The sequence below is a fragment of the Fusarium poae genome, chromosome 2, assembly GCF_019609905.1.
Source record: "Fusarium poae strain DAOMC 252244 chromosome 2, whole genome shotgun sequence".
Taxonomy (NCBI): domain Eukaryota; kingdom Fungi; phylum Ascomycota; class Sordariomycetes; order Hypocreales; family Nectriaceae; genus Fusarium; species Fusarium poae.
In genome coordinates this window covers 1,073,405-1,096,208 of record NC_058400.1, presented here as the reverse complement: position 1 = coordinate 1,096,208, position 22,804 = coordinate 1,073,405, and the positions used below count along the sequence as shown (strand labels likewise).

General features: G+C 47.4%; 10 protein-coding genes across 10 annotated transcripts; 5 read left to right on the top strand and 5 right to left on the bottom strand.

Moving 5' to 3' along the window:
* Positions 1-886: 886 nt before the first annotated feature.
* FPOAC1_004285 (uncharacterized protein) lies at positions 887-2,558 on the top strand (the record flags this gene model as incomplete). Its single annotated transcript, XM_044848837.1, has 2 exons — positions 887-1,629; positions 1,688-2,558. 2 exons carry the CDS (start codon positions 887-889, stop codon positions 2,556-2,558), a joined length of 1,614 nt encoding a protein of 537 aa, XP_044707547.1.
* A 712-nt stretch (positions 2,559-3,270) lies between these two features.
* FPOAC1_004284 (uncharacterized protein) lies at positions 3,271-4,328 on the top strand (the record flags this gene model as incomplete). The annotated part of the gene is made up of 2 exons (XM_044848836.1): positions 3,271-4,283; positions 4,325-4,328. The coding sequence occupies 2 exons, from the start codon at positions 3,271-3,273 to the stop codon at positions 4,326-4,328; spliced, it is 1,017 nt and encodes a 338-aa protein (XP_044707546.1).
* A 491-nt stretch (positions 4,329-4,819) lies between these two features.
* FPOAC1_004283 (uncharacterized protein) lies at positions 4,820-5,152 on the top strand (the record flags this gene model as incomplete). The annotated part of the gene is made up of 1 exon (XM_044848835.1): positions 4,820-5,152. The coding sequence occupies one exon, from the start codon at positions 4,820-4,822 to the stop codon at positions 5,150-5,152; it is 333 nt and encodes a 110-aa protein (XP_044707545.1).
* A 557-nt stretch (positions 5,153-5,709) lies between these two features.
* Positions 5,710-6,599, top strand: FPOAC1_004282 (uncharacterized protein; the record flags this gene model as incomplete). The annotated part of the gene is made up of 2 exons (XM_044848834.1): positions 5,710-5,788; positions 5,839-6,599. 2 exons carry the CDS (start codon positions 5,710-5,712, stop codon positions 6,597-6,599), a joined length of 840 nt encoding a protein of 279 aa, XP_044707544.1.
* Positions 6,600-6,948: 349 nt separating this feature from the next.
* On the bottom strand, positions 6,949-8,862 carry FPOAC1_004281 (uncharacterized protein; the record flags this gene model as incomplete). Its single annotated transcript, XM_044848833.1, has 1 exon — positions 6,949-8,862. The coding sequence occupies one exon, from the start codon at positions 8,860-8,862 to the stop codon at positions 6,949-6,951; it is 1,914 nt and encodes a 637-aa protein (XP_044707543.1).
* A 358-nt stretch (positions 8,863-9,220) lies between these two features.
* On the bottom strand, positions 9,221-9,757 carry FPOAC1_004280 (uncharacterized protein; the record flags this gene model as incomplete). The annotated part of the gene is made up of 3 exons (XM_044848832.1): positions 9,221-9,256; positions 9,311-9,658; positions 9,713-9,757. 3 exons carry the CDS (start codon positions 9,755-9,757, stop codon positions 9,221-9,223), a joined length of 429 nt encoding a protein of 142 aa, XP_044707542.1.
* A 2,117-nt stretch (positions 9,758-11,874) lies between these two features.
* FPOAC1_004279 (uncharacterized protein) lies at positions 11,875-12,634 on the bottom strand (the record flags this gene model as incomplete). The annotated part of the gene is made up of 2 exons (XM_044848831.1): positions 11,875-12,131; positions 12,193-12,634. The coding sequence occupies 2 exons, from the start codon at positions 12,632-12,634 to the stop codon at positions 11,875-11,877; spliced, it is 699 nt and encodes a 232-aa protein (XP_044707541.1).
* A 1,606-nt stretch (positions 12,635-14,240) lies between these two features.
* On the bottom strand, positions 14,241-15,201 carry FPOAC1_004278 (uncharacterized protein; the record flags this gene model as incomplete). Its single annotated transcript, XM_044848830.1, has 2 exons — positions 14,241-14,674; positions 14,745-15,201. 2 exons carry the CDS (start codon positions 15,199-15,201, stop codon positions 14,241-14,243), a joined length of 891 nt encoding a protein of 296 aa, XP_044707540.1.
* Positions 15,202-16,814: 1,613 nt separating this feature from the next.
* Positions 16,815-17,464, bottom strand: FPOAC1_004277 (uncharacterized protein; the record flags this gene model as incomplete). Its single annotated transcript, XM_044848829.1, has 2 exons — positions 16,815-16,943; positions 17,015-17,464. 2 exons carry the CDS (start codon positions 17,462-17,464, stop codon positions 16,815-16,817), a joined length of 579 nt encoding a protein of 192 aa, XP_044707539.1.
* A 1,174-nt stretch (positions 17,465-18,638) lies between these two features.
* FPOAC1_004276 (uncharacterized protein) lies at positions 18,639-19,699 on the top strand (the record flags this gene model as incomplete). The annotated part of the gene is made up of 2 exons (XM_044848828.1): positions 18,639-19,486; positions 19,567-19,699. The coding sequence occupies 2 exons, from the start codon at positions 18,639-18,641 to the stop codon at positions 19,697-19,699; spliced, it is 981 nt and encodes a 326-aa protein (XP_044707538.1).
* Positions 19,700-22,804: the final 3,105 nt, after the last annotated feature.

Below are 22,804 nucleotides of genomic sequence, written 5' to 3'. Positions count from 1 at the left end.
GCAAGTGCGTTAGAGACAAATGCTGTCAGTCAAAAGACTACGGATACTACGACTACAACTCCCGGAACTGGTCTCACTGATGGTGTCACCATGTCTGATTCTATGACGGTTGGCAACCCCGAAGTTGACGTTCGCACTGCAATCTTCCAATTGACTCTCCAAGAAAGTATATCCTTTAACTCTCATGTCAGTACTAATGACTGTGACTCTGCTTCTTTTGAGTTGGTAACTTTAGACGCTAGTGCTCCAGCTACACAGGCCTCTGCTTCAAGTGACACAACATCATTACGACGACAAGAATCAGACGAGGAGAGATACCCCGCTTCAGCCGCTGACTTTGGTCTCAAATCATATCAAGACAATCACTGCAGCCTACCTGTCATATATTCCGGATCTTACCATCTCTACCTTTGACATGTCTATGCTGCCAGCGAATCAAGACAAGACGGCAAGCAATGCGGCGTCATCATTTGGCGTTGAAAATCCACAACGTTCTCACAAACGGCTCCATCAACCTAATGTTCTAAAGACATGATTGGTATTCGAGTGTCTATCTCTCAAATTCCGACACATACCTCTAGTCTCAGCCGTAGTTGACTCTCTTGGAAGTGGCTGGCTGATGCATCCGGTAATGGAAATAACTACATGGCAGACAATGCACTCGCCGATACATTCGTCTTGTCGTGCAGTTGCGCAATGTCACTTGTATCACCATATCTGTTGACTCGTACAGTCGGCAGTTGTTCCTCGGTCTGGCCTTGACACTCCTGGATCTATATAACTCGTCCTCGATCTCTCATTATCGTTCTTTTAACCATCATCACTTCACGACACATTCTTTCTACTGCCATCCCATTCTGTCTACCATCATCTCCTGTCCGACAAGATGGATCACTTACTCCACCTTGACACAGACGTTGTCTGCCTCTTGGCCAAACTCGATTCCTATGACTACATCATTGTAGGAAGTGGGTTCGGCGGAGGCCCATTGGCAGAAGACCTTGCTTCCAAGAAGAAAAAGGTTCTTCTGATTGAACGTGGAGGTGTCATCTTCTCCACCCACGTTCTCAACACTTCGCGTCCATATTACAATCGTGGCGCCAGCAACTCTCCAGAGGGCAACGAGCGTGTCTATGATGCCGTCAAAGCCAAGGTTCAGTTGACTGATCAATCCGACAGCTACGTCGGTGGGCCAGTCTATTGCATTGGCGGTCGCACTAACCTCTGGGGTACATGGGTCCCTGAGATTGGCGATGAAACTCTCAATGCTTACTTCCCTCCCGAGATTGTTGAATATCTCAAGGGCAGTGGCTACAAAGACAGTTATCAGTACCTGACAGACGATGATCCTAGGGATGGTATTTATCCCGAGGGTGACGGTGCTCATGAAGTCAGCACTGAAGACATCGGTCTTGCCACTCAGATGCTCAACAAGGCGTTGGCAACTGCACAGTTTGGCATCATGCCTATTGCGGCGCAGTTCAATTCCCCCGCGCCATACAAGTTTGCCCAAGGTGCTTACAGCACCACACTGGCTATCATGAATCGGATGTATGCCAACGATCCTTACCTGTCTGTTCTTGTCGACACAGAGGTTATTGCTGTTCAGTACAAGGACACTAATACTGCGTAAGTACCCATTCTGTTACAAGTTCAGAGCTGAGCAATTGCTGATATTTCGGTCTAGCGACAAGACAGTCACTGCTCTACAGATCAGAGACAAGGCCACTGGCACTATCAAGGAGCTTGGCATCGGAAAAGCGAAAGTGATACTAGCTGCTGGTACCATCGGTACTGCATCCATCGCTTTGAACAGTGGCTTGCAGAACTTGAATGACAAAGTAGGCAAGGGTCTCATTGACCACAATGTCTGCTACGCGCGATTCGCCAAAGAGAAAGACGGTGGCATAACCCAGAAACCGCTCAACCTAAAGACCCATCTCAAGGTCGGCGGAGAAGAGTGCCTCGTCACAGTCACCATCAACGCCAACTTTTTCCTTGCTGGAAGTTCTGCCAGTATCAACACAACTCACTTTTACGACAGGAAGGGAAATCTCCTGGGACCAAAGTCTCCTGCTAAAGAGCAGAAGAACTTTGACACCATCTGTGTTCTGTTCGAGTTTGTCGGGAAACTTGCAGAAGGGAACTCTGTTCTTAGTATTCCTGGCATGGACCCCGTCCTTGACATCAGACGTGATCCCCTCAAGCACGAAGTCCAATGTGCCATGGAAGACATTGTGCGTAATGTGCGGGATGCCTTTGTTGACGCCCAGCCCTTCAAATCTCCTACTTCTGGCGGGAAACTCTGCCCCGACCCTGGACTGCGCCCGCAGCATTTGGGATTTGGTGTGTTCTCTCATGAATGTGGAACTATGCGCATGGATGGACCGACCAAGAAAGATGGTGTGGTTGATTCTGACCTGAAGGTCAAGGGACTTGATAACCTTTGGGTGTGCGATCTTTCAGTTATGCCTGTTAGTCCCGAGGCCAACCCGTCTTTGACCTTGGCAGCGCTGTCATTGAGACTTGCTGAGCACTTGAGCCCTACTCCTCAGTAGATAACTACAAACGAGGAATTTAGTTTCTATTTGTGCTATTTACTATCGAATCAAAATTGTTTATTTTAGGTAGTTAAAAAGATACGTACAGTTACCAAGGTTATTGTAACGACCTTCTCTGGGTCATTGACCGTACTCATCTAACCCTCAATGTATGACAAGAATTAGCCATCAGTCTAGAAACAAAAAGGACGAAATCAGTGGGTCGGTTCCTGTCAGTCAGATCATATTTTTAGGCCGTTTAATTTTGTACACTAATTGAAGCCCCTTCCGTAATGACAGGATTCGCATCCATGTTGTGGCGCCAGTCTTGGCCTTTGTGGTTGGTTGTCCTAGGTTAAAATGTGATACATGTCAGCAATTCATTGGAATGTGTAATCAACCCTCGTGCATTTGCTTCAGCGCATCTTGTCAGAGGCATGGTAGTTTTGTACGTTATGTGTTTGTCGCGTAGAGATATACTGCTACTACTACTAACACAACGAGTAGTAACCGTTTGTGTGTAACTTTATACATGATGTACCTGTCGGGCAAGTATCTAATTATAATTGACCGTCTTGCTGTCTTGCTGTGCCACTATTTTATTACCCGCCAACCCCTGCTAGCACATATTAAAAGCGCGCTATTGTCAAACATCCAGGGCTCTGATCTTTTTCTCTCCTCTCTTCCCTTCTCTTCATCAAATCCCTTTTCTCAAATCATCCAGTTCGTCATGGGAAACTTCTTCTCTCGTCCAGGGCGGGAGTCAGATGCTCTACCACCCGGCGCTTTCGCCGCCGGCAACATCTCATCTCTCGATAGCTCGTCAATCAAACCATATCTAGGCACCAATACCGGATTGTACGAGAAGCCTTACCCGCCCATACCATTCGAGTGGATCGTTTCGCCTAGCAGCGTCGACGACGGATCTTGTCCCAATGGGTCACAGATACTAACGTGGTTCGGTGTTACGGATGTTGTCATTACAGTTTTAGCTATTCTTTGTGCGTATCGGCCTTTTGTCCATTGGATTACTCGCGGAAAGCTGGGGAACCGTCGCAAAAACCGCCTAGCGCTCACATGGACTATAACGTTTGCCTGTCAGCTTACGGCCAGCGCTATCGTCGCTGGTGTCATTGGAAATACCTCCGGCTACGAGTCTTTGAACATGCTTCACATCTTCACTGTCGCCATGTCACGACCCCGATTCTATCCCATCGTTCTCGGATTATTGCGCTGTGTTGTCACCTCCCAACGGACGCGGGACTGGGATAAAACGTCGATAATTAAACGAAGTGTCGATGACCGTGTCGAGTTTCCCTACACAGACGCTTGGATCACAACAAGCTTCTCCGAGTTGCTACTACTGATCATATCCGCCGTTTTCACCGGAGTGACATGGCATCGTCTGCCTTCAGACAACAAATCCCGCGAGTATGCCTCGGATCACGTGAGCTTCATATCGAGTACCCCAGGAATCATGTTTCTTTGCATGCTTGCTTTCCTGCCGATTTATAAACGTTACGGCGAGGCGTACCCGATTGAAGGACGACGATATGAAACTGGTAGGCATTGGGGCGTGACAATAAGCAATGACGGAAGGACTAGGATCGGCGTCAAGAAGGATAACAAGAAGACTGCAGTCAAGAGAGCGGCCAACGCGGTGTGCGCGGTGCTCCTCCTGGCGTATATCGCTTTGGTCCAGTGGGCGTATTGGACGAGGCTTCTCGAGATGTCGGGAGTTCTGTGAGTGTCATTGTTTCTTTGGCAGTTGGGGTTAACATGAGCTAATTTCTGATTCTAGTTTCTGTCCCCCTAAGATGATCGAGTGTGGTGTCGTGTGGGTGGTCTTTACAGCGGTTGGTGAGTGACCCGAGTGCAGATGAATCGCCTTTAATGATCTTGTATTTGATCACAATCAACTGACAAATAATTCCAGGTTTATTAGCTGGAGCTGCTTCATAAGCTCTTTCCTGATTATGTTGACTTGTAAAGTCTTCTACAGTTTGCAGCAGTCGGGATTCGGCACAGACAACGGCCCTTTTGAAGCTGCATAGCACAACCAACAGTCACATAGCAGTCCAATCACACACGACCTATCTTCGTATATCGTTGCCGCCTTCCCGAAACAAAGTCATACTATGAAGTGTTAAGTTGATACGCCTCGGATGTAATAATTTAATTGCATGTGGTACAGTAAAATTGCGTACGAACTCACATGTCAGAATGAAAGCCATTTGGCCCATGATCTATAAAGCTCCCGGTTAAGCCCTCAAGTAAACATGAAGGAAACAATACACATCACCATCGTTCCAGATACCAGAACCCGACCTTTCAACTTCATGCCATCTTTTTATCTTGTTCTGGAGATAGCCATCCTCTTTACAATTGCGGCAATGGCTCTTTCACCCCGAGACGCTATCCACGCAGATGATCTCGAACGCTATGAAGAATTCATGAATAAAGTTTCTGATAGTCAATTTCTCGATATGTACATGGGAGGTGCAGCTGTCAAAATTGAAATCTACGAGTACCCATCAAATGACCACGTCCAGTATGCACACTTCAAGGCAAGCCCCAAGGCGGATCAATACTTCCAACAAGAGAAAGAATAGGAGGATGCACTCGAAGCGACAGGAAATGAGGGACCGACGGAACGTGCGGCTATTTGTAGGCGGGATGAATATACAGTAGTATTTGAGCGACTGTCCACGCTGGAGAAGCGTCGCTCTCGTTGTTAACAATTTTGTGGAAGTATTCGTCATTGGACAAGCGGTACAGGATGTCCACATTATTATGCCGTAAGAATGGGCTGCTTATGGCAGAAATGGTGTCGCTGAGCTGAACTGAAGTTGCTTTTTCAGTTACAACAACCCGGGAGATTAAATGACCGGCGGATCCGTATCGTTTAAGTCCTGCGTTAAATGGCCAATCAAACCCTGATTTGGAAGACTTGATAAACCAGTTCGGTTTAGCTCGGCTGCCAACTTAAACAATAGTTCAGTAACTAACACCAACTATTGATTCATAGCGTCAACTAGGCGATTGACATTGTCAATAATGCCCCTTTCCAACTACCGAGTTCTATCCCTACATAAACACGTCAAGGTGCCACATCCGCTGTATGTCATCGTTTCTCGTGTATTCGCTCCAGTCACTCTTTACCGTTATTATGCGTTCTGTCGTTCTTTTTCGTGTGGCCTTTGGCCTGTTGGCCGTTGACTTTGTGACTGCGAGCCCTTGCAAGCCGAGTAAGTACAAGACTAACCACTTCAATTGACATTGTTGACAATTCTGCTAGTCTCAATCGCAACTTCATCCGCTGCAACTTCAGATGTGCCTACTGAGACATCATTGGTCTCATCAATTGAATCCGCAACAACGATCGATACTGCAACGTCGGTTGCGTCTGTCACTTCCGCTGCTGCTTCTGATTCATCGGTCGAGACAAGTGAGACATCACTCGCCCTAGAAACCTCAGCAACCTCCAATACCATCGAGGTCATCACCACCACGGCTGCCTCAACGACTGAAACGACATCAGCTCAGCCCGTGCCCACTTTCACCGTCCTTGCTACCGGCCAGGGTCCCATGGCAGGCAGAGGTCTACAAACGTACCCGTACGACAACGCCATGGTTGCTTTTGATGCCCCTCCTGGCGGCAATCCCGCTTTGAACGCACAAGTACTGCCTTTCACTATCGACTCGCAAGGTAGACTTGTCGATGGAAAAGACTTTTTCCTCTGTGGATACTACAGTCCGTCGAATTTCTTGCTCGATGCTCCTGCCGTTGTGACAACCTGTCAAGAAGAGACACCGCTGCAGCGAGTCTTCCTGAACTGCAGGCTGAATGCTGAACTCAAGGTCCAGTGTTCAATCCCGGCCGTCAAGTGCGTGTCTACAGGCGATGCTCCGTGGGACTTTCCAGCTTGTTCGGCGGCGGCTGGTACTTGGAGTGTGTTTTCCACAGCTATCAAGGGTCCTGGCCATGTCCTCCACATTGGAAATGACAATAGTCCTGATTGGTATGACCGCCTTGACCTAAGTGCTCAGAAGGTGTAAACTATTTCGGAGAATATGTAAGACCCTAAGTCTGTTGAGATTCCATGGATTCGCGTTTGTTTGTGCTAGTTAGCTACTAAACTATTCATTTCAGGAATACTGAATATTCCTCCCAGCCCCTGGCAATACTCGTGTAGTCTTACACTTACTTTTAATCAATATATCATCAGCTAAAATTGGTCTTTTCTTTTCTGTTCCATCCTCCTTGTTGAAAAGGCCGTAATAGGAAATATCAGATTTTTAATCACCCTTTGTATATTTCAACTATAATGATGCATGTATTCTTTGAACACGGATAAGTTTGAATCGTGTTATTTACAGGCGTCTTGCACTTTGCAAACCAGACTACCTAGTGGATCATAAAGTCCTGGACGGGAAGACGCTCTCCATTTTCCGTGGGCGGAAAATTAAACGGATCAACGCCTTGAACATACGCATCCCCAACAAACGTGTAACCCTGTTCAGCAGGACGCAAAGCAAGAGGCAGCGGACTCCCGAACAACACAACGGCTTCATCACCTGCTCGCACTGAACACGGCCCTAGTCCCATACGGAGGTTCTCAGTGACGAAGAAGCATCGGTCAGTACCCAGAAAGATACCAAGGCTTTCAGTAAACGGTAATAAATATTTTAAACGTCGTTCATCTTGCTCTAGATGGGGCTCGAAGCTTTCGTCTATCTTATCGTCAAAAATGAAGACGCGCCATAGATGTCGAAAATGGTCCGGTGCTGGAGTCATGAAATCGGTCCCGTCACCCGAATGCGCGTCCATAATGCAAGCTCTCCAAACGTCGTCCTGTACATTTTCGGGTAGCGAGAGGTACAGTCTACCAATCAAATCCAGCAATGAATTGTATTCAGTATTCGTATTTAGTTTACCCACAAGGTCCATTCGAATCTTGGGTTCAGTGCCGTTCCAGAATGGACCGACAACGCGGTCTATTCTACCTAGTAGAATTCCTCGAGCTTTCATGATGTTATTTTCCCGTACAAAACTTATTTGGGGAGACATTTTATATTCTCCTTTGTCGTATGACATCCATATCAAGTGCTCGAAAACCTTGCCGTCGATGAGCGGGTTCGAAAGCTCTGGAAGCCAAGATGGTTTAAAGTCGTTGGACGCTACTCGGTTGCCAAGGATGCAATTTAAGTTACCGTTTCTTTCGATCCAAGATATAACAAAAGACTTGTACACTTCTGTTACATCCCGTTTGTAATCAATTTCGACTGGATAATCTCTGACGATTCCAAGCAAGCCATACAGCTTGTCGCGAGGATCTGTTGCTTGTAGGCTTCGCGATAGTCGCATAATATTTTCCAAACCTCGAGCTCCCCTGTTTATTTTGTATTTCGTGTGGAAAAACATGAGGATGCGATTCATAATAAGAAAAGCTGGGTTTCCATTTGTCAACAGCAAGTCAAATGGTTTAGCCATGCTTTCGACCATATCACCAGTCCTGACTCCCAAAAGGCCAAATACGATATAGAAATTTGACAAGGCCAAAAATGATACCCACTCTGATCCACAGCCAACTATGCATCTGTTGCTGGATGTATCGTCCATGGTGTCGCCAGACAGAGCCAACTCCTGTAAAATCCACATACGACGCCAGAAGGAACGATTGCACAAGTCCCATATTGCGTCCCAATCAATAGCCTCAAGGTTCAACCCAAGTCTCTTGATATGAAATAGAGGACGGCTTTGGAGGTCATCCCATGCTTCATCATTATTATTCAAGACGGGGGACATTTTGTCATCGATATATCTGATATCGGACAACGCCCGCTCACCATTTGAATGAGGAGGTCCTAGCCAAGCAAGCACAGTAGTCGCTGAAGAGTACACCTGACACATCTTCTGAACCTGGTGTCCTTTCTCTATGTCGTCTTTTTGGTTGATACACAACGCATCTATCCACAAAACGCGTGATTTGTGGGGTAATCTGATGTATCTCAGTGCGGTTTCCAGACTCGCACCAATGTTGACAGATGCGCCATTAACGGTAATGACTTCGGATCTGCCATTACTTCCCCACGTATAGGAAAGTGCTTCGAACTCTAGCTGACCGGCGACCTTATGTACTGTCAAGTAGCATACAATTCTGTCATTCCATTGGCCAGGTTGCAATTTGACTAGACGAAACTGATCCCCATCCAGTGGCAGATTGTCATATAATTGGTGATGGGAGATTGCGGTTCCCAGCACTTTAAGGGCGGGTGCCGACCTCTTGGTGAAGTATTTCGTCAATTTCACTTGAATCATGGTGTCGTGAAAAGCGATGTAAAAGACAAGTTTGAACGCAGCAGACTGACCGATTTTCTTCGAGAATTAGCTGATCCTCGCTTACAGTTGTACTCTACCATACCTATTACGGTCGAATCTATACAGGGGTCTTGATGAAGTGTAAAAAAGTGTTGGTGGGTCCAAGTGATGAGTTGTAACAATGACATTGGCCGGTTGACGAGATAACAACATCTTGAAAAGCTAAGGAGTGTGTATATTTTCAATCCCCATGAACTAAAATGAGAATCTTATCAAGAATAGTTTTCAAGTACTAGCAAAACTATTATCAAGAACAGCAACCAATCCTCACTTATAATCTCTACCGCTACCCTGTCCCCTATCCCTGAGCACCAGTCAGAATGATATTGGTGTCCTAATTAACTATGTTAGCAGTTGATGAAAATCTTGTCAGATTGTAAGGACTTACACAACCGCCTCCCTTGGGAACACACTGGCTTCCTCCAACGGTAGGAGTCTGACAGTTGCCGAAGGAGTAACGATCATAGGTCTTGTCCGTCTTGTGGTAAAGGTCGATGGCAGGGTTGCCGTCAGGGTCTCGCAGGAAAGTAACCTGAACGTCGTCGCAGCCGCCAACATCCTGAGTTCCTTGGGGGTTGTCAAAGTTCCACTTGCAAGTGCCAGAGAATGCTACGTTTCCACCACAACCCCAGAAGTCGGAGACGTCGACCAGGCAGCTGGGGATGCAGCATCCAGTTGAGCCAGTGCAACCAGCGGGTGTGCCGGTGTCCGAGAGACGGAGGCCACTGGCGGTGGCCTGACAATGGTGTTAGTTTCCTATGAGCAATAAGAATGAGCGTTGAGTTCTTACAGTTACCCAGAGCATGGCAGAGCTAAGGAGAAGCTTTCCAATCATGATGGAAGGTTGAGGGTGATGATTGTGTTAAATTGTCTTGTGTTGAGTGTGATGACAAAAAGACTGTTGCTTCGATGCGGTATCCTGGTCTTATTTATACCTAAAGATTTCCTTTCTCTCTCCCAATGACATCAGAAACACTGCCATGTATTCTTCAAACCTCATGCACTATCCAAGACCGAAGTTCGTTCTCCTACTGCTGACGACGATGATCACGATGGATGCTATACAACGGTGACTATGGCTCCTTCGCGCCTTACATGGCCATGTGATTGTCACTAGTCTCTTTGCACTGAGTTCCACCTTGGTATTGTGTTACACTTTGTGGCCAAGCCTTCAGCGGAAATCCTGCAGGATCGTGAACAGGGGCATTTCTCCAGATATACGCTCGGATATCTTCTGGATACCGTTTACCGACTCGATCGATCGCTCGATCACTTTCCTTGTCAGTTGGTATCTCTCTCTTGTGGTTTTATTGGCCTGTTTCGTTCCTTGCAATAAAGTGATTACTATAATTTCCTCCAGGTGAGATTGAGGTCCTTTTGCTTCCAATCCTTTGGACAGTAGCCTCAATGCAGTTCTATGGGATATAACAAGATAACTAATTTAAACTATCCTTCCAGGGATTCTAGAGCCACTATATACTATTTAAGTGATCAATTAGCGCAGGCATTCTTATTTCGTCGTCGTGGACAAACTACAAAGTAAACTCAGACTTGGCTTTCTCGGGCCCTCCCGCGATGGTGAGTTTCCCCGACCTTCTCTTGCAGAAGCCTGGCAATGAAATGACCTGATTCGTGATTATTTCGACAGGGATTGGGTTCAGGCCAGGGCTTGCTAGCCACGCTTGCTCACGCAACTCCACTTACACAACATCCCTTGTACAGCCACTTACATCAACCACTTCATTATCAGTCTGTCTGATTAGTCCGCTTTGCAGTATTTTCATCCTCCTATGAGCTAAGCTTACAACAGACGGTTTTCAGTTTACTTACTTGCCGTTTTGATCATTGAGTTAGGTAACAATGGCCGTTGACACCGCCAACGAGACATGGCTGTATCATTTAGCTAGCCGCTTCTAGCTAGTCTTGAATAAGCCCTTGGCCCAATCAAGAATTCTCCTGTAGATCAACAGGCATTGCTCGATTTCACCAGTTCAGACGGCATACGGATTGCCGACGAGCCGCAGCATCATCGAGATCGATGAGCATTCGACACCTTCGAATAAACAACTCACTAAGCACTATGTAACGTTAAGCTTATGTCCCCGCACCAGTCGGAATTCCGTGTTCGATGACTACCGACGGAATTCGTATGCCTCGGTTATTCAACTCTAGACGTCTACCCAGTATCTTGTAAAGCAGAACAGCGTAAAGCAATGTTTCTGTGTTGAATGGATGTCACAATGCTGTTGTGGCGAGACAAGTGTTGATTGAGAAATTGATGACTGACAACAAATACCTACGTTGATACACTACATCAAGATTTTTGTTGACATGAACTGTGAGAGCTGCAATTAGAGATTCCAATTAAAAAAGATATAGGGTTTCCAGATTAACAGTAATATCCATCTGCATGATAGTTCTGTCGGGCAATGAACATTAAAGTAATCGGGTTCATATTGACGTGTAATTTCAATCGATATGTACCCCACGACGACTGAAATCAATTCACCGAACTAGCGAGAAAGTACCTCAATACAGAGTCAATACAGAGACTCGATCGAGGCCTTCGCAATACTCGTAATAGAATAGGATTTATTGAATGAAGGTAAGGAGAGGAAAAATAAACAAAAAATTTCCGAATTCTCCAAAGCTACCGGGTAGTTCTCTTATCTTATCTCTGGAAACAATGATAAGCTGATAACGCTGGGAATTATTGCCGTCAGTCGGATATAGCGTTAAGTTATACGCGCGCTTACTCTAAGCGCAAGACCTGCTAACCAGAAGCAGAAATGTTAGATACTATTCCCAAAAATAGATTGAGAAACGTTCAATAGTTGCGAGTCACAGAGTACCAGTCAAACATGCTGGGTAGAAAAATAATATTATGCACCAATTTATAAACGATCTAGTGCCACTACCTCAAGTGAGAGTTGTCACGGTCTGGTATAAACTTTACTGTGCCTGAGTAGTGAGCTGTCCACTAGGGCTGTGAATAACCCTGGCATTTGAAGAGTTTGCAAAGTCGACTGTTGCCTTGTCAAGGCTAGACATCTCGAAGTTGCAGACCTGACCAGCTCTGTAGGTACCGTATGCAATGTACCATTTGTTGACGGGCTGGATTTGGTAGCTGCAGTTCGGCTGCGGAATTATAGTCGCCGCGGGGACAGTCTTGCCATTGATGACCTTTCCGAGACCAATGACCCAGCCGTCTATCATATTGCCAACAGGTCAGTAACATTCAATAAGTTGATTTTGGGGATTGGAACGTACTATCTCTGGCATTGTTGAAGGTAAATTGGTTATCTTCGTTTCCAGCAGCGGTCTGGATGCTAAAAGCACCGACCTTGCCACCAGCAGCGACCTTGCCAGTAAACTGGGGTGCCATATCAACGACATCCATCTTGAGAGTTGTGCCCTTTTTGGGGTTCCCTTCAAGATCAGTGGAGCCGAGCTCGACCTCATTCGAGCTGGAGACATCCACAGTAACATCATCTTGGCCAGGAACTCCGCTTGAGGAACCAATATAGGCAAAGAATTGCGATGTGATGTTAAAGGTGGTTGAGGAGTTGGGTCCCGCACGAGCTGTCCTCAGAGCATTGTTCCAGACCTTGGCGCTCACAGAAGATTCAAGCTTGGGAACCTCGTTAAAGAGAGCGTAGTTCTGGTTGGAACCAGAGTTGTTTTGGATGGTGATGGTATATGTGGTGGGCATTTTGAAGGAAGGTATCGTAAGAGAGAAAAGTAACTGAGTTATGTGCGTAAAAGCGAGTGCGTTAAGCTATTGTATTTGAGTGAAGTGAGTCCGAGTATTATGGCTACTGAGGCGGGGAGTTTATCATTTTATATCCAAAACTCTCCAGACTCCTCGATCGGTGAGATGGGGAGACGTGAACCGTACTTTCGAGTATCCCAGTTCAGAGCAGCCAGTCTCAATTCTCGACCCGGCCAATGTTCCACGAGACGGCCTCAGCTGAATCCCGAGTCTATGCATGTTATAGCCGTCTCACCGTTCTAGATTCTTCGCTACTGGTGACTATTTACTTCACAATACCAGCTGAACCACTCAGCCAGCCACTTGACGTATAACTGACAAGGCAGTAGATCATCAGGCATGGTAATGCAGGGTTATGACCTTTAACCGTGCGTCTACGTGCGTGAGAAAAGAGATGTGATTCGTGTGTCTGGCGAACTCATGCATCTTGTTTAAAAGGCCTCGAGTCGAGATCACAAATGTGAGACATTTAACTAATCACTGGAATTATCCTATGGAGGCGGAAAGAGAGTCCAGCCCGGCACTAGTAATTCATGGGGAAATAGTCTCAAATGAAAGGCAGCTAACGACAAGACTAGTTGCAATCGATGTTTCCGGCTTCAGCTTGATTTAAGCTTTTCAGGACCCGAAAAATAGTATAGACCACATCTGGAAGTATAGTGTCTACTAGACTGAGAGAACAACCCTATGTGAACCGTCTATAGGTAATGGTCAAGCTCTAGCACCCAGCTGATGCTTAGCTTACCTTGTAGTTATGTGCGGGGTCTCATGAGGAGGCCGCCTCTCAGTTCCGGCGAGGGTACGAAAGCCACGGGCGGGGAACACGCAAGATAGACTTTAAAGACTGCGCACGATTTTGGCTTTATTCATTTGACAGTCTCGTGATTGTTGGTAAAAGAAAGGGATCCTAAAGGCGCACTGGAGCTTACTTGATGCTCCATGAGCGTGAAATTAAGTGTTTTCGTCCCAATCATTCCCATGTAATTGTTCAGTAGCTTATTAAGAGAGAAACTCAGCTTCCAGGTCCGGGCCACCAGCTGATAATTCCATGTTGTTCATGCAGCTTACAATCTGATAATTTAAGAACTATCGGTTCGTGGCGTGCGTAACTGTTAAACGCTACGGGTGCAAGCCGGTAACCGGCCGGCATCACTAGCTTGTGGACAGAACCCCGCGATCCTATCAGACCCCTCTCTTCATGTCTTTATTGAGATGGAATTGGAAGCGCTAATGCGCGTTCTCTCGTTCTTGATCAAAACGAAGCCGCTCTGGTGACCTGATACGTCTCTACTACTACTAGTGTCAAGGATCTAGATCACTCCAAAAGGAACCCGTTTGAGCCAATCTGCCGAATGCCGACAGGGACAGGCCCATGGCCAACAATCAGAGACTGGCCACCTGAGAGACGAAAGATCACCGACAGTCGATAGTAGCAAGATCAAGTTATTCGAAAATGCGTCAGAATGCACAGGAGTTCATATGCAAATGATATATCATGGAAATTGACTGATAACCGACGTGAAGACTAAAAGGTATCTTAAACAACTCAACTCTGGGGTGTAGGAGAGCCAGGCGCCGTACTGGAATCTCCAGTCATATCGTCTTCACCTTCCACAGTATTTGAGTAATTCATTATTGGTGTCGTGCCGATCGAATCTTCCATCTCCCAAGAGGGAGCGCTCATCATCATCGCGACTGGATAGCTGGAGAGAGGAGGTGTAGCTTGGATGGAGAGGTTATTGTAGGCGTCGTGAACGAGGGAGACACGGTCAGTCGCGAGCTGATCGAAGTCAACGAGAACTGTGTCGGAAGATGCCTTTAAAGGCTTTTTCACAATGTCCCTGACATTGAAGTCGCCAATCGTGACATAAAACTTGTTGGAAGGCATTATCACGTATGTTTGACCCGGGCTGGGGATGAAGGTGACATATGAACCGATTTCTTGACGGACGGAACAGCTAAAACCGATGAAGAACTTATCTGTTACAAGATCGACGTCAGTCTTCTGAAAACACAACAATGTAGATGATGAAGTTGAGGGAATACCTACTTGAAGCAGCCTGCTGCAGCGTAAAATCAGGCTTTGTTTTCACAACAAAGGCGCCGATGCCGGCCAATGGATGAGTAGATGCCCGTGAGAAAGAGGGAGTACCACTGGAGCAGTCGACTTCGAGATATGATCCTGCAACGGGGGTACCATCTAGTTCCTTGGAGCCCAGGTCCACGTATCGCTGATCGACTACTTCAGTCCCTGTGCCAACTGGCTTTTTCTTGGGGTCGGGAGGGTCGCTAACATCGGAACTTATGTCGTAAATACCACAAGTAGCGATGAGTTGTTTCGATAGAACGAATGTAGCCTGACCTTGACCACTGGCCACTCCCACAACCCGACTGATGATTCGGGTCGTGGTTGTGACTGATGGAGTAACTCCAGGGGGTTCTGCATATATCCCATATGAGGAACTAGCCTGAGACTTGTTGTTGACGGTGATGGTGAACGGCGCCATAACTGCATGTGGCAGTAGCTCTCGAATCAATGTATAGGTAGTGCTGAAAGGTAAGAACTGACGCGTTGTGTTTGGTGTGACGAACATGTAATGGGGTTGTGTTAAACGCGGGGAAACAAGATGGGGGATTTGAACCGACACAAGTGGCGTGCCCTGAGGAGACAATCGGTCGTTGCAGTCAGCTCTGCTCTTTGGACAACACCAAGGGAGTGGTTTAGTTACTTAGAAAAAGGACTAGTCTACTAACTAGGGTCCCTCTACTAGCATAGTTGCGATGCAACGAGACACCATTGGAGCTAGAAGTATCGTAGACGCTTATACGAAGCCGGCGCCTTTCGGTTTTGGTAGAAATGCACAGTCTATATATATATATCTTTGCTAGTTTCTAATTGAACGAAATGCCATATTACATGTGAGAGATTTGTCAGTCAAATGTTGGATGTACTGAGGTAGAGGAGGTAATGACTGGGAGACGAGGAGGTATGGTGATCCGGCTACCTTAGTAGTTAAGATGACTGCCTGTACTGCCTAGTGAAATTGAGGATGCGACATTTTCAGAATTTTGTCTTTGCAGTAGGTTGCTGTAACGGGCTAGCAAATATTGAAACTCTAATATGGTTTGGGACACGGGAAAGAGCGGCAGGATCGAATTAGGGATGAGGTTAGCCTGATACTAGACTACGGTAGCAGCGTCAACAGGGGCAGTGGCCTCCTCAGTGGTGGTCTCGCTCGTCGTCACGTCTCCCTCGGTGGTGGTGGGAGCAGAGGTCTCAAGTTTCAAAAGATGTCGGGTCTTTAACTTTTTTACAATTATTTCGTAGACCACTTTATGCAAACAGCAGATTTATAGATCATTCGATTTCAAAAATCCCACATCCGTTTCAAAACTTCTATACGTCCTCTCGAGTTTTTCAACGCCAACGACACAACAAGTAGGTCTCGAATCTTGCTTTGACTGTCTATTATTACGTGTCGCATTCTAGTTTACATCGCTCTATTGAATCACTTCTCCAACATTCATTCTCAACGGAATCATAAGGACCATTCGACCAGTGATACGTCGACGAAGAGTCCCGCCGTTCTGTACTTGCTGGTGCAGGCCGCAGTCGGATTTGGTGCAGCCAAGGCCTCCACACCAAACGCGTGAAGAATCTAAATGGATTTGACAGTCACCATTCTGAATCACAGAAGAGTGAGGAGAAGAAGTCTGGAGATGTGGGTATCGAAATGGGAGAAAAGAAAACACCCGGGTTGTCTACTTAAACGATTGTCATGTGGTCTGATCATTTATGCCAGTATAGCAAGTACCAATCTTCAATTCTAAACTATTGAACTCAGCAAGTTCTAGCCAGCGTCCTGATATCAGAAAGAGAAGTTAGACCCGTGATTGCACCAATTGCTGCTTGTTGATCCGTACTTCAAAGTGAGCTGAATACCGGGAACCCTTGCTGTCGATGTTGAGTATTTTCCGTAAATATCCAATGGGGCCATGAGCATGGGTGGAGGTAACGTTTAGTGATAGATTTGAGCCAGAAGATGTCAGATAGTTTATAGATGTAATTGGATTCAAAAAAGATGAGTAAAATTCGAACCATGAAAGAATTGGAGCTACTCTACTGCTTGATGGCATCAAGATAGCAAACGATATCCTGATGCAAGATCCCATCCGTGACTAGCTGGTTTGCTGACTCCAAGATCCAGGTCTGACAATCTCTTTGAACAACTCTTGTTTTAGGGGCGTCCTACGAGTGTTTACATTAGCGTTACACTGATGGGTGTTTTGCGTATTAATGGGACCCAGAAGTTGACCTACGGATCTTGCAGAGTTGAGAGACCCTGTGGGTGGTTTCACCTTGTAAACACTCCTTTCAAAGGGACAGGCAGGCTTGTCATCAAGCTCTTGGTGACCATTGTTGAGCATTGCTTCGTTGAAAAACCTTCCATCGACCCATTGTAGTGGAATGACATGTAGGGGTGCGGGTGAGGTGGTTTCAAAGTCGTGATTTCTTTTCACCTCGAATTCAAAGCCATTCTTCACATCACCAACGACATGAATAATGTTGCCTAGATTGGGGTCGTCGCCAGATCGGATAAAGTACCCCCAATGGTTTTTGAAGGTGCCACCACTGTGTATAGCGAGATGAAGTAGAAGCGCACCAGAGGGACCGTTGTTGGGAACTATGGGACGTGGTACTTGTTGAGAGGGCGCATGAATATTGACAGTGGAAGACGTAGGAGGCAGAGGGGGAGGCACAGGCGGCATCTTGATGGAAGATCAATTTGTTTCAATATATGTGAGAAGACAAAATGTCGCAGTGGGCTATACATCATTTGCAATTTGTGAGATGAGTCTTCTCAGAGCATAACAAGGGCTGCGTATTATCGATGGATTGCCATTCTCCGCACTAGCACTCCTGTTGGTCTGTTGGTTCTGCTTCATTCGTATGATTGACTGTTCCCTAAGACACCCGGATCTGAACATCTCGGTAATATCTCCTACCAATAGACAAGCAAATCTAGTCAACTCATCTGAGTTTCTTCCAGTTCAGATACCCGATCTGATGTGTATTCTGAAAACGAAATAATGAGAGATGTTTTGCATATCAACTGGTAGCGAAGTCCCGCCTCATTTCCAATGGCTAATCAGCCCTACCATATTATCAATCTGTTACTTGATCACTGACCAATCGCATCTTTCCACGATTTCTATAGTAAGGGTAAAAGTAATCTTATAATTATATATTAAAAAAATAAATAAATAAGGGATTAAAATTAATTACTTTTAATTAAAGTTAAAAGAGAAAAAGTTATTATTATTTATATAATTTAATAAAAGCTTTCTTTATTAATTATTAATTATAAGAGGCTAAGTCTTAATAGGTTATTATATAAAAGGGAGGCTTTATATTAAGCTATTTAAGACTAAAAGAAAAGAAAAGAAAAAAATAAAGTTATAATAAGATTATTATAAGAAAACTCTATTATTATATAAGTATATAGATTATTAAATAAAGAGTTACTTAATTAATAAAGGTAAATTAAGTCTAGCTATAATAATATAAACTACTATAATATAAATTAATTCTTTAAATATAGTATAGCTATTAATAATATCTCCTTATTTTTTAAGTTAAAATTAATAATAATAAGATTATAATATAATTAGTGTCACAGCTCGAAGTCAGACCAACCTACCCTAGAGCCACAAGTGGATCAGATCACGTGGCGATAGCGTTATCGCCGTAACCTTAGTTAGACCGCCAGTCAGATCCTGAACGTAGCTCCTTGAGCTACGTCTTGTTAATAGAGCCTGACCTGCCTGCAGTGCCTATCCGTAGCAATAGAACCTATTACGCCCGAAGCGTTCCCTGTCCACCCGTACCGCCGGACTCAGCCCGTGACACTACGTAGCTCCTACCGTTTGGACGCCGAACGCAATGACCGCTAGACCGCTTCCTCCGTTCCTGCCAGATGGCGCAGACTCCTTCCGAGCCCACGCCCCCGAGCATCTCGACGACTGGTTCGAGTACTTCAAAAGTGTCTACACCTACGCCGAGGAAGCCCAGAACCGTATCTCTCACCTCGAGGACCAGCTCCAAGCCGACCAAGAGAAAATCCAGGATCGAGAGCATACCCTCCAGCGGATCGCTAAAGAGCGCGACGCTGTACAAATCCAACTCGAATATGTTGAGCAACAGACCAAGAGAACCTTGAAAGAGAAAGATGACGCCCTCTTTGAAGCCCGCCTGGCCGAACGGCGTGCCCTCGACGCCACCCGACCTACCGTACCTACTATCCGTGAACCCCCCGAGACTAGCGCTCCCGCTGAGCTTCGTGTAGCGACTCCTATGGGAACGACTCCTCCGCCTTCTTCCCGATCTACCGAATCAACCAGTCTTACCGAACGATTACCCGACCCTGACAAGTTTGAGGGCGAACGGAGCGACCTACGCCGTTTCGTCTCCCAGATACACTCAAAACTAAAAGCTAACCACGACCGATTCCCGACACGCCTCGCCCGAATGTCCTATGTAACTGGCCGTCTTAAGGGACGCGCCTATGCACAAGTCCTACCGCACATTAAAGCTGGTGAATGCCAACTCCCCGACTACCAGGATATTATCGATCTACTAGAACGCGCTTTTGGAGACCCGAACCGGATCAATAATGCCCGCGCCGAATTATTCCGCCTTCGCCAGACTCACAAGGATTTCAGCACCTTCTTCGCCGAGTTCCAACGCCTCGCGCTGGAAGGAGAAATGTCAGAAGAGGCCCTCCCTACCCTGTTGGAACAAGCTGTCTCCCGAGAACTACGCGGAATGCTTATACACAACCCACCGCCTAGCTATAAATATCACGACCTAGCCACCTTCCTACAAGAATTGGAAAACCGACGACGCCGCTTCGCAGCGGAGCCACAGCCTGCGTCACGAAAGACGAATATGCCGCTGAAGGAGTACCCCCAGACACTCCGAAAGAAGTCCCCATCGCCTCGTAGAGGGAGAAGCCCCCGAAAACCGCCAACCAGCCGGAGAACCTATGGACCTCAGCAATCAGCGCCGCTATAACCGCCCTAACCAACGACGGGAGAACAACCAGTGCTTCCGTTGCGGTTCAGCCAACCACTACCTCCGCGACTGTCCCGAACCTGACACACGTCCAACCAGGCTCCGTCAAGCCACCTTCGCTTATAGCCCCAACCGCACCAGCCAGCCCCCGTCTCCACACTCGCCTACATCCAGCCGCGCCAGTTCCCGCCGATCTAGACACTCCCGAGGACGCCAGGAAAACGGGGTGAGCCTGTCTTAAGTCGGCGCCAGGCTCCCCTCCCCGCACCTACTGTACCGAAGATTAAACTGTCCGCCGCCTCCGTTCATGGAATCCCGATTGAGAACGAGAACAACCAACGTTCGAACCTGATGATACTGCCTGCCAGCCTCAATGTGGCCGGAAGAGAACCAATTCCGTCTTACGCTATGACCGATAGCGGAGCGGAAGGAAAAGGGTTTATCGACGAGAGCTGGGCTAAGTCCCAGAACCTGAAGTTTAGACCCCTGAAGAGAACCTTCGAGATTGAAGTGTTCGACGGGCGACCTGCCGAGAGCGGGAAGGTCGCCTACTACGTCCGCGCCGGACTCCGCATTGCCGATCACGAGCAGAAGAGCATGATCTTCTACGTGACCCAGCTAGCCAGCTACCCTATTGTCCTGGGAATGCCTTGGCTAAAGCAACACGACCCGCAGGTGGGCTTCGCGGCCCACACGTTCACATTTAACAGCCCGTACTGCCAGAAATTCTGCAACACCCCAACCAAGCCTACAAGGATTAAGGCTTTACAGACCGTCCCGAAGAAGTTCATGCGCCAGATGAAAGGGAGTATCCCACCAGCCTTGGAGGGAAAGGATATCCTCCCGGTTTCCCTGCGAACCGCCCGAATATACAGCCAGAAGGACCGTTACCGCCTCTTCACCGTCACCCTGAAGCAACTGGACTACCTGCTTAAGCCTGAGCCAGAGGCATTCGTGCTGCCGGAAGAACTTCGAGAGTTCCAGGACGTTTTCTCGCCTAAGGAGGCAGAGAAGCTACCACCGCACCGATCTGGAGACCACCACATCGAGCTAACCCCAGGAGGAAAACTGCCGTTTGGACCCTTGTATGGAATGTCCCGGAACGAACTGACAGCCCTACGAGAGTGGCTAGACGAGAATCTGCGTAAAGGATTCATCCGCCCAAGCTCGTCGCCTGTAGCCTCCCCGGTACTATTCGTCAAGAAACCCGGCGGTGGTCTACGCTTCTGCGTGGACTACCGAGCCCTGAATAATATTACGGTTAAGGACCGCTACCCGCTCCCCCCTGATCAAAGAATCCCTGAATAACCTGTCTGGTATGAAATACTTCTCCCGTATTGACATCGTATCGGCCTTCAATAATCTGCGTATCAAGGAAGGCCAGGAGTACCTGACAGCATTCCGCACCCGATTCGGATTATATGAGTCACTGGTTATGCCCTTCGGCCTAACAGGAGCCCCCGCGACCTTCCAGCGGTACATTAATGATGCGCTGAGGGAATACCTGGATATATTCTGCACTGCGTACCTGGACGATATCCTGATCTATAGCCGGACCCGAGAAGAACATGTCGAGCAATTAAAGATGGTGCTTGAAAAACTGAGAGCTGCCGGGTTATTCGCAAACCCAGCCAAATGCGAATTCATGGTTACGGAAACCAAGTTCCTAGGCCTTATCGTGGGACGAGACGGCATCCGAATGGACCCTGCAAAGATCGAAACTGTTAAGAACTGGCAAACCCCGACCTGCCTGACAGATGTACAAGCTTTCACAGGATTTGCGAACTTCTACAGGAGGTTCATCCGTGACTTCTCTAAGCTTACAGCCCCGTTGAACCACCTGACAAAGAAAGACGTACCGTTCGTCTGGGACGAAACCTGCGAAAAGGCTTTCCGAGACTTGAAGGGAGCCTTCACATCAGCACCGATCTTACGCCCCTTCGATTGGACGAAGGACGTAATCCTGGAGACAGACGCCTCTGACTATGTATCCGCCGGTGTGCTGTCGCAATACGACGATGACGGAAGGCTGCACCCGGTAGCCTTCTTCTCCAAGAAGCATACGTCCACGGAATGCAACTACGAGATCTACGATAAGGAACTCATGGCCATTATTCGCTGCTTCGAAGAATGGAGACCCGAACTGGAGGGGGCACCCTCACCGATAAAAGTGATCACGGATCACAAGAACCTGGAGTACTTTACGACGACGAAGTTACTTAACCGACGACAAGCCCGCTGGTCTGAGTTCCTGTCCCGATTTAATTTCCAGATCACATATCGACCTGGGAAACAGGGAGTTAAACCCGATGCCCTGACCAGGAGGTCAGAAGACCTCCCTAAAGAGGGGGATGAGCGCTTAGCGCACCAAAGCCAGGTGGTCCTAAAGAAAGAGAACTGGCAACTTCCGCCGCTACGAGTCCAGAGAGCCCGCATCCGCCACCCACTACAACAGAACCAACCCGCACCAACACCCGAGGAGCCGTCACTCTCAATAGAGCTACCAGAAGAGATCGACCGCTTGCTGAACGAAGGATACCAGACCGATGAAGACCTGCAGTCGATACTACAAGCCCTCAGGACCGACGCACCGCGACACCCGAAGATTACGCTTGCAGAGTGCAAGATCGTCCAGGAACGACTGTTGTACCGGGACCGCATCTATATCCCGAGCCACGACGCCCTCAAGACCGCCCTGCTGAAAGCCTGCCACGAACACCCTATAGCAGGACACCCAGGTCGTGCCCGCACTTATGACCTGCTTTCCCGGGATTACTACTGGCCCGGAATGTTGGCCTACATCGAACAATGGGTTAAGAACTGCCATACGTGTCGAAGAGCCAACCCAGCCCGAGAAGCGAAGCAAGGTGTGCTGAAACCCTTGCCTATCCCCGAACGAGCCTGGCAACATGTGTCAATGGATTTTATCACACATCTGCCGCCCAGCGAAGGAAATGACGCCATCCTGATTATAGCCTGCCGCCTGACCAAGATGAGACATATCATCGCATGCAAAGGAACCTGCGATGCCGAAG